The 9712-nt window shown below is 43.1% G+C and overlaps 1 protein-coding gene across 1 annotated transcript; it reads right to left on the bottom strand.

Moving 5' to 3' along the window:
- Positions 1 to 3597: 3597 nt before the first annotated feature.
- LOC146648566 (kidney mitochondrial carrier protein 1) lies at positions 3598 to 9244 on the bottom strand. Its single transcript, XM_085389750.1, has 9 exons — positions 9008 to 9244; positions 8764 to 8911; positions 8379 to 8473; positions 8008 to 8093; positions 7140 to 7235; positions 6926 to 7050; positions 6268 to 6391; positions 5296 to 5376; positions 3598 to 4821 (listed from the first exon to the last, which is right to left on the bottom strand). The coding sequence occupies exons 1-9, from the start codon at positions 9069 to 9071 to the stop codon at positions 4780 to 4782; spliced, it is 861 nt and encodes a 286-aa protein (XP_085245876.1). The 5' UTR covers positions 9072 to 9244; the 3' UTR covers positions 3598 to 4779.
- Between the last annotated feature and the right edge of the window lie 468 nt (positions 9245 to 9712).

The following is a 9712-nucleotide window of genomic DNA, read 5'->3' as shown; positions in this document are numbered from 1 at the left end:
CCTGCTTGTGTCTTTTTTTTTTGGTCTTCTGGTTCAGCCTGTTGTGGACGTGGATGCCCAGGTACTTGGCATGCTGTTCCAGGATAGACACGTAGCAACACAGTTGTCATCCTCCTCCTGAAGACGATCACCATCTCTGCTCTTATTCACATTCAGCAGCAAAAGATTCCTCCCAGACCACCACAAAATCATCCACTAATGATCTGTATCCCGAATCTGATGCTGTATTTTTTGTTTCTTTTTGTTTGTTTTTAAAAAAAGGAAAGATCATGTTTGATTTCAGTTCTGGCCTATAATCAATCATATAATGCTTTAAAAAACAGAAGGTGTAAATAATCGTTTAAAGCTTTTCAGCTCGATTCATCCCCATGACATCAATAGGCTTTGAACAGGCTATTTGCACATGGGCTCAGGTGTGATGAATTTTCTTGTCTAACTCTCTGCAAGAAAGGGAATTTGTATAGTCCCCAAAATGTCAAACTGTTCTTTTGAAAATAGCAGGACACACTAACAGGTCATTTAACTTTTATAAAGACGTCAAGAAGCTTCACAAGTGACATGACTTAACTTCCCCTGACTCTTGAAGCCTTAGAGTGAAAGAAGTCAGCATGCGGAACAAATCTCCCCACGCTTTATCTCCTTTAACATTCACTCTGTTGGCCCGTTCTCATCTTAATGGAACAATGGAGCAGCATTACCAGCGGCTCATCCTTGTGATCCTGTCTCCCTGGGGTTCCAGTCCCCTTCCAGTGGTGTGTGAATGTAGGTCGACCGCGCTGTGATCTAGCGAGCCTGTTGTTTGTTTGGAAAAGGAGTTTCAGTCAATATGGACGGTTGAGTCAGGCACTTGAAGATTTTTATAAAAGTAACAGAAAAAGGAGGCGCCGTTCTCGAATTGTCCTTTTGATGATCAAGTCAAAGAAGGAAAGAATCTGTATTTAAAAGGATGACAACACTGGCGAGTAGGTAGTGAACGGCTGCCCCTTACAAAGTTTCTTTCAGTACAACCAAAGTTTAAACTAGACAAAACAACATCCATGTTTCATTCATACTTAATGATTATAGGTATTCTTCAGGAATACTTCTCCAGGCTTCTTGAAGGACATTCAAAGCTCTTCTTTGGCTGTTGGCTGCCTTTAGATGATCCCACGCTGCTTCAGCAATGTTGATATCCGGGCTCTGGGGAGGCCGATCCATGACTGATAGTGTTTTAATGTATGTTCTTCTATCTAGATGTACTTTTACTGCATTGGCAGTGTTTATAATTCTATTAGTCTTGACCTCTCTCCCGACCAAATTCTGATTCGTCACTCCATAAGACCTATTGCCACTGGCTTTCAGTCCAGTTCAGCCTTTTCTCCCTGTTTTCCTTTCTAAAGAAAGCAGCTCTCAGATCCTGGTCTCAGGTCTTTGCTGGATTTTTCTTCCTTTTTGACATTCAGATACTTTCAGTTCATCTGTTGTAGTTCTTTTTCAGAGACTGCTAAATACCATTTCATGCCTGTCACGGTGTGTTATCTTTGAGATTTTTTCCATAGATGCAAACAAAGAAATGGGAACAAATTGTGTGTTTTTGTGAGAAGTGCTTAAAGATACAATTTAAAATAAATTCTTTGCTAAGCTTTCTGCTATGTGTACACAGTAGACTGGTTCATCACTTGTTATTGCCTTTTCCTTGCTTGAATGATTCATAAGGTCAGTTAAGTGGCTCACATTAACATTCCTCTGTAAATGGTCAGGTACAGTAAATGGACTGAAAATGAGTGAAAAAGCAGCCAAGGTCCAAAGAAAACTTTCAACAACGTTTTGCTAAAGACCACAAGTCCATCTCCTTGGAAGCAAAATCTAAAGCAATCAGGGGTAACTCAAGACTTTTGTGCAATACTATGCACAAATACTTTGAAAGCTTTGTACTGAGCTAACCAAATGCTGGCTTCAGCCCCATATTTACAGACAGAGTGATATTTGTCATCTAATTTCCAGCAAGAAAGCAAATAAGTGTATTTCCCAAAATGTCAGTTTTTGTTTTCTTTTTTATTCTCTTATCCTGCAGCGGTTTGCTGTAATTTTTCTTTTCTGAAATGTACTCTGAAATTATCTTTGTGGTTTTGCAGGGAAGAATTCCTGAAGAATAAGCTGACATCTTTGCACGATCTATTGTGTTCCTCACTTCCAAAGCCTCACTTTGTCAGCTTGTTCTTCGCGGGCAGTGTATGGCTGTGCAATTTATCAAAATATTTACCACAGCCACGATTTCAAATTACAGAAGGCTGCACTTTTTCCCCCCCCTTCAGGGGGGAGATGTTTCAGACATCTCTCTAAGCACAGTATTTTGATGTTATGCCAAATCCGTGACCTGCAAACAATGTGCTTTCAGGATGGAAGTCATTCATTTTTTTCCCTCAAATATAAGCATCAAGACAATACAAGGGAAAAAAAAAAAGAGATTTGTCCCATATCTGAAAATAAGTGTGAGTAAAAAAGAAATGGCAATAGGCCTGTGATTTCTGTCTTTGTCAGCACAGTGGGGCTTATGAGCGCCAGAGTTCTTGCTCTGAATGGATCCTCAGACTACGATAGATTTGTCTCCTTGTCTGCATTTCCATCCACTCGTCCATCTGTGGGTTGCAGCATTTTCATTAGAGAAACGGCTGAAAGAACAAAAAAAATAGGCAGAGAAAAAAATAAATTAAAAAAAAAGGGCAGGGTGTTTTGGAGCAGCATAGAGCCTTATCCCTTAGATACAAAAGCTCACTCTGATCCCTGGAACACAATAGAGCCGGTACCCCCCCCCCCGCACATTTGGGCCAGGCATCAAATAATACCCATAATGTAGCATGTCTGTGACTGCTGGAATCCCCCGTGGTCATACTTGTCCAGGACTGTGCCAGAGATGGCTAAATTGCCAACTTACAGATGCCGAATCCTGGCATCAAGCCACACGTTATTCTCATTTCTGTTTTACACCTCGCCTCATGGATTCTTGTTCTACCTCAATTTGACACGGATTCGAGCCCTAGAGGTCTAATTGTGCTGTGGGTGGATCGTACCCAAGTGTTAAAACCTGTCCTCCTGCCACACTCTGCTGCACTGTTTTTGAATCGAGCTATTCCACCCAGCCACGCTCAGGACGCCAACAGCAAACGCTGCGCTGAGACTCAGTGGCTGAGATGAAGCAGACCCAACAGTATCAGTTCTCACACAAGTAATAAGTCCCGCGGTGGCGCTCCCTAAATAACACAGCGAGGCACAGATCCACGCAGAGACCTGCGCGTTCGCTGCGGCGCCTTCCACTCCCCTGAGCTCCTCAAACAGCTCTGATGAGGGAAAACTGGGGAATTTACCCACAGAAATAAAACAATTACATCTTATATTCCCCCTGAAAAATTCATAACGTTCGTGGGATGCCGCTTGAACACGTTTGAAAGGAACCAGGCGATCCCCGAGAAACACGACTGTGCTAGATTTGTGGCCTCAAAGCTGAGGTTTGGGAATTAAAACAACAAAAACTCATAATAAACAGATACTGGTGTATTCAGTTATGCTGAGGTGAGTGTGTAGCTCCACAGTGCCACACTGTGGTACCAGGAAAGGACAATTCTGTGAAAAATCCATGTCCTTTATTTTTAATCATTTCAAATATACATGGGGCATTTACATCAACAAGGTATAACAAAAGTTACACTGGCTTATACTTTGGCAGCAGCAATAGCTCACACACACGCATACACACATAACAGCCAGCGGCATATTCATTCCTCACAATAAAAGCTCACATTTACAGCAAATGCAGTATATAGAAATACATTTGGCGTTAATTGCGGCTCGCGTGCAGCAGTTTGGGCGCCTTAAAGCATAAACAACGCCACGGCAGCCGGCTCAGCGGGCTGAACCTGGAGCTGATATAATACGTAGGTTTATGTAACTTTTTTTTCCTCCAGCAGACCAAATGATAACATAACGGGGAGCACAGTCAACCCTCAGCTGCCTGAGGTCACACTCACCGTCTCCACTTGCTGGCATGAGAGACCACTAATCACCACATATGGACAAGGAGCTGTTTATGAAACTCATTTATTACAGCACGCCAGGATTATTCCCAGCTCTTTGCTAAACACCTCAGGGAAAACTCTTTGAAATAATTTTACCTTTTCACACACCCGTCTCTTTAAATTTAGAAACACATAAATTAATAAAAAAAACTAAACAAAAAAACCCAAATACAATATTCACATTTAAGTTTGTCACCTCGTGCACACTAAACATCTTTTCAATCTATTCATAAAGGGAGTGATTATGGCGATTGTCAGCTGCTGTCCTTATGCAGCGTAGAGCTCAGACAGCCCCGCATCTCAAACTAAGGCACTCGGTTATAGAGCACTTAAAAAGTGTAGAAGCCTCGTGTTTTCCCTGTGACTTTAGAGCCACCTTTAAGCAAAGTTCCTGGGACTGTTGGTTCCCAGTCAGTAAATCAGGCCACGTGAATCTGAGGGAATTGTATAGCAAATGTAAAGTTGCTTAGCCTGACGTAGCATTTAGATGAGAAAAAGTATGAAATACATGGATCTGTGTGTGTGCTGTGTCCACATTCACCATAGGCTTCAGGAGACACTCCAGACACGAATCTGGCAAATTCACATTCTGACCCTTCAAGCAGGTCTACATGTGCGTTCCCCTTTCCCCTTGCTGGTTCCATCAAGCTCGCTTTCCCAATCTTGGTCCTCTCAGCTCCTCTTGGAGCGTGCGCTCACACTCATCTCCGCCATGTTGTTCTGCTGATCACACGCTGATCTGCTTCAGCTGTTCATAGGTGAGGAAGAACTGAAAATTGGAGTAAAGGAACTTAAGAAAAAAGAGGAGTGGACTTTGTTTTTTTTGGTCAGAATGAGTGGCACCACCAAGTCTCTCTTGTTACTTTAATTTCTGCTCCAAAAAGAACTAATCTCATTAGATCTTTCAGGCCTGGTTGGAGCACAGTGAGTATCTGCCAGCCTTTATTTCCCTGTTCAATCACCTTTAATCCAGTCTTAGCCTTTGATAATGTTCACTCTCCACACCTTTCCCTATTTCCATCACATGCAGCTATTTGCCTCTAATCAGTACCAGTCGGGCAGTGAGGCAGTAGTTTCACAGAGTTAATAAAAGAGTTAGCGAGCGTTTAACAAAGCCTTCCTCAGTGAAACAAAGGCAGCAAATACATAAGAGAATTTCCTACAGTTTAGAAGGTGTCGCACCACAGAGGATATCTATCTATATATACAGATCACAACATCTGTGTGGAGTTGGAAAGGATACAATGATGTTCCATGGTCCTAGGCGCAGCCAGTTGGGGAAGAAACCCTTGTAGAGGGCCATGAAGCCTTCAGAGCGCCACGTCTGAAAGAAGAAAACAAACACTCTTTACTCTCTGATGATCACCCACTCTGCGCATCTATTTACAGGAACTGAAGAACGAGTGAAATTAAGGTCTGATCTGGATATTCAACTTTGCTATGACAGTAATTATGTACCATCAAGAAAAAAAAAAAATCATACATGACCAACTAATGGAAATGTCTAAACTTCACAGCTGCTGAAAGTCATGAAGATGTCTGCATTTTAAAAAGTATTCCACAGCTCAATAAAGATGGGCTTTTGCATGAAAAACCAAACCACTAGATCCTGTACTTCCCAGAATGCTCCTCTCTTTTTGCTTAACTGTCTCCCCTGCACTAATTTTCATCAGGGATCATTTTCTCACATTTTACATGTGATACAAATAGAGCACAAAATTAGTTCAGGCCAGTCACAAAGTGACGTTCAGCCTAATTCTCGATCCACTCCAGCTGACAGCCCTGTCGATGCTCTCCTACACATTCTAATGACAAATCAAATATAAAGTACAGCATTTAAGCTGCTTCACCTTATCCGCAGTTGCTGCACATCTGCAAGCCACTTTGTACCCTACTCCAAATTAGCCTTCATGCTGATTCTGAATTTCCATATATGTGCATGAATGAAAGGGCGAGAAGGTCAGCACCGTATTATTACTGCAGACGGAAATATCAATCTTCCTTTGAAACATCGATTACATTTGTTTTTAGGGCTGAAGAAGCATCTTGGATGAGAGCTGAAATATCTTCACAAGCTTAAAGCAGTCCAAGTGCCTTCTTTTTCAAGACTGTGTCTGTGTTTACATGATGAGAAGACTTGATTCAAAAATCGATGGAGTAACTCTTTACCTAGAGGGCAACAGAATCTAAGCACGTTTCAGGGGTTCTGACTGACCTGCAGCAGACAGTCTAATGTTCCCTGGTACAGCGCTCCTCCTCTCTGGTTCATCATGCGTGTCCGGACCACGTCCACTGGATTTGATGCCAGAGCCCCCGCCAAGCCGCACACAAAGCTGGACCTGTTGACCATAAGGGTAAATGCATTATGTCCCTTACCTATGTTGCTGGTACTAAAAACAGTCTTTATGGTAGTGTGTACACCACCAGTACAAACAGAAAATATTCTCAGCCTCGTCCAAGTACCCACATGGCATTTGCTGCTATAAATACAATCACTGAAGTCTCTGGCAGGTACAAACTTGGCATCACTGCAGCTCTGAGCAGACATCCTGAAATAACTAAGAGGAATACTGTGAAATGGTTTCCGCTGGGAGTGCTGAGTAATCTCTACAATACAGCACAATACCTGTCTGTATAACAGATATTCTCAGGAAGACCTTTTTATTTTAAGGATTTTTATGAAAAAACAAAACAAAAAAACAACAACAAAAAAAACCCTTCCTTTCAAACAATGAGCCAAAATCTGTATTTGATCTGTTTTTCTGGCTCGAGTCCACCTGAATGTATTAGAATACGCCCCACTTGCAAGCAATTTCCTGAATGTTATTGCACCACATGACACGATAGCCAAAGAGGAGCCAGTTCAAACTCACAAGAAGTGTGTGTACACGGTGTCCCCCATGTAACCTGACAGGATGAGATGCTTCTTGGTGAGGTCGTAGACTGGAAGCTCCACCCCGACCACGATAGCTGCCCTCTGAGCTGTTAGAGAGACACCCTGATGCGGAGAGAGAAAAGGTTAAAGTTGGGTGCCTGTACTATCTCAATGCTGTATATACTGCTGTCATTTTTGAAGCTTCTCTGCACCTTCCACAGTCCTCTGGTCCCCTCCTCCTGGTAGATATTAATGAAATTGCCCATCATACTGCCCTGGATCACATTTCCCTGAGCTTGCATGCGGATCTGGGAGGACAGAAAGAGGTGAATGTTACGAAGTTGAACTTGAAAAGGGCAAGAGTGCACAAACGATGTGTAACGCTGCAAAGCCAACTTAGGGGAGTGTGTATTTCTTGGGCTTCTATTGGAATTTAAAAGTTTGCTGGAATTGTTTTTGGCAAGCTCAGTACTCAAAAGTATTTTCCCAATCCCCACTTCCAAGAACCCTCCAGCCCATCCTTGACTTGTTAGCAAATCAGGCCTGGTTTATTTCTTGGCTCAGTGAAAGGCTTGGCATGCGCAGCTAGTACACAATGTGATCAAAACATAATGTTCCCCAACAGCAGGCCCGTGTATTACCCTGTTAACCCTTAATAGACTGCAGACAGAAGGTCATGTGGCTTACAAGGAGTTTAAAAAAAAGCCACGCCTAGCCAGGACACAGTCTGAGCACAGACAAGCACTGGCAGTCCTGCACGCATATCATTTACAGAACACTATGCTAAAACTGTGAGGTTTCACTCTATAAATAACACATAATTGAGGTCACAGGGACACCTCGGTGCCCTTCATTCCACTTAACAAAAGTTAAGACTTGGGGAAAAAAAGAAGACATTGCTTCCTCAAGACTACAACTCCTTATACAACAGAACAAAAGTGAAAAAGCTGCAGTCTGTATCTGCAAAAAAAATGGCTCCAGGCCTCACCACAGTTCCAAAAACCTGTCAGACGTGTCCTACTGCCATCTGATAAAGAGAACACAAGATCCGAAACGACCCTCATGTGTGTAAATAGTTACCTTAAGCACATCAGTAGGGTTGGCGATGGAGGAGGAGATGACACCGGAGAGAATGCCACACAACACATTAGTCAACAGCGTCTCGTCTGAAAGAGAAGAGCGAGTGGGAGGCAGGCTGTAACTGTGAACAAGCTGCGTTTGATATTGGGCAGCAGTCAGTTTTCAGTGTTTCACTGCAGGCGCTGACTGTTACAAAGAGCTCTCAGATGAGGAAAAGTGAGGATACATGTTTAAGTAGGTCACACACGTGCACATCTGTGCCTCATCTGTGACCTTCAAGAGAAATGTGCACATGTTGCCATAAACAGCAGGCTGAGTGTGTGGTTGTGTGTGTGTTTGTTTCAGACAGAGAAAGAGAAACTGAGACTCACCCTCTGGCCTTTCAACCAGTAGCCTCTTAAAGCTCTGGTATGTGCCAATTTTTATGGTCCCGTAGGAGGCCTGCCGTAGCATGGCAGGAGCAATCCTGCAACAAAGGAAGTTTACTTTCATTACCCAGTTCAGCAGTATCTCTGAAGGTTTTTGGCTAATCTAAAACAGAGCTTCTCTTTCGAGAGTCGAGGAAGAGGTTTTGATGTGGCTGTCAGCAAAAAAGGAAGTGTACCGAAAGAGAGGAAGTGTAAAAATTTCTGAACATACAGAAACACACAAGGAATTTGTTGAAAAGCTTTGTCAGATCTTAATGCAGTTACGTTTGGGAGCCGAGGCTATGGAGACCCCACGTACAACACTAGCATGCGAGTCCGTCCTACTGACCCTGAATACAGAGCTCGGAGCCCCTCCTCTCTTCCGATTCTCATTATAGCGTGCAGCATGCCTCGGTAGCGGATCTCTCGGTACTTGCTATCGCCCACCTGACCTTGTACCTGAAGGCGCGTCTTGGCTAGGTCGATTGGAAATGTTCCTGCAACACAGAGCATTGTATTAACACTCACGCGACACTGTAAATAATTAATAATCAACAGGAAGTCACGCTGCTCGGCCTAGCTGCATCACTCACCACATTCCGCCGTCACTGAAGCCAACCCGCCGAAAACAAAGGGCTTCCAGTTGACGTTAGACATCTTCCCACGCTAGTACCGAGTGCACTGTTAAAAACCACCGACTAGCCGCTGATTAGAGAGGAAGGTAGATGGGTTGGAAGGGGCAGCAATGCTAACAGTGGGGTTACTACCACCAACTTGAAAGCCGCGTTTCAGTCTGGGGAGCCCAGCCCAACAGCCCTCCTCCCCTGCTGAGTTGGAAAGGAGCCCCGCCCCCTCTTTCCTACTCTGCTCACTGCCTCCACTGTCCCCGCCTAAATGCTTGCTGCTAGGCAACCGTGTCCAATTGCAGAAAGATGCCCAGAGGCTTTAAAGTAGCCGACACTGTTGCTTCTTTTGCAGTCACTCACACTCTAAAACAATTTAATTTGACTGGATAAAGATAATTTTCAAATATAATAAAACTGGTCTCTAATTTCTCACACTGTAATTAAATTATATTTAGTTTCTGTGTACAAGGAGATTTATTTAATATTATTATTTGTATTTTTATTTTAATGAAACCCATAGTTAAAAATTGAAGACTGTACTGTACTGGGGGTTTTTTTGGTTGGTTTTACAGCAATGGCAGAACATGGAACCTGGCAAGAGTTCCTGCAAGTTAGGAACATATGCTAGCCATACCAGAGAGATATAACAGCACAGAGGGTTTAAGATGCACT

The sequence above is a fragment of the Rhamphochromis longiceps genome, linkage group LG18, assembly GCF_057381845.1.
Source record: "Rhamphochromis longiceps isolate RC_006_pf linkage group LG18, R_longiceps_female_GT1.1, whole genome shotgun sequence".
Classification (NCBI taxonomy): Eukaryota; Metazoa; Chordata; class Actinopteri; order Cichliformes; family Cichlidae; genus Rhamphochromis; species Rhamphochromis longiceps.
The sequence above is the reverse complement of the archived record's forward strand: the minus strand, read 5'-3'. Positions and strand labels throughout refer to the sequence as shown.

Coding starts and splice junctions, on each gene's coding strand:
- LOC146648566 (XM_085389750.1), bottom strand. CDS start 9,071: ATGTCTAACGTCAACTGGAAGCCCTTTGTTTTCGGCGGGTTGGCTTCA. Junction 7,236..8,007: donor ACCCTACTGATGTGCTTAAG/GTAACTATTTAC, acceptor CTGTCCTCCCAG/ATCCGCATGCAAGCTCAGGG. Junction 5,377..6,267: donor CATTAGACTGTCTGCTGCAG/GTCAGTCAGAAC, acceptor TTCTTCTTTCAG/ACGTGGCGCTCTGAAGGCTT.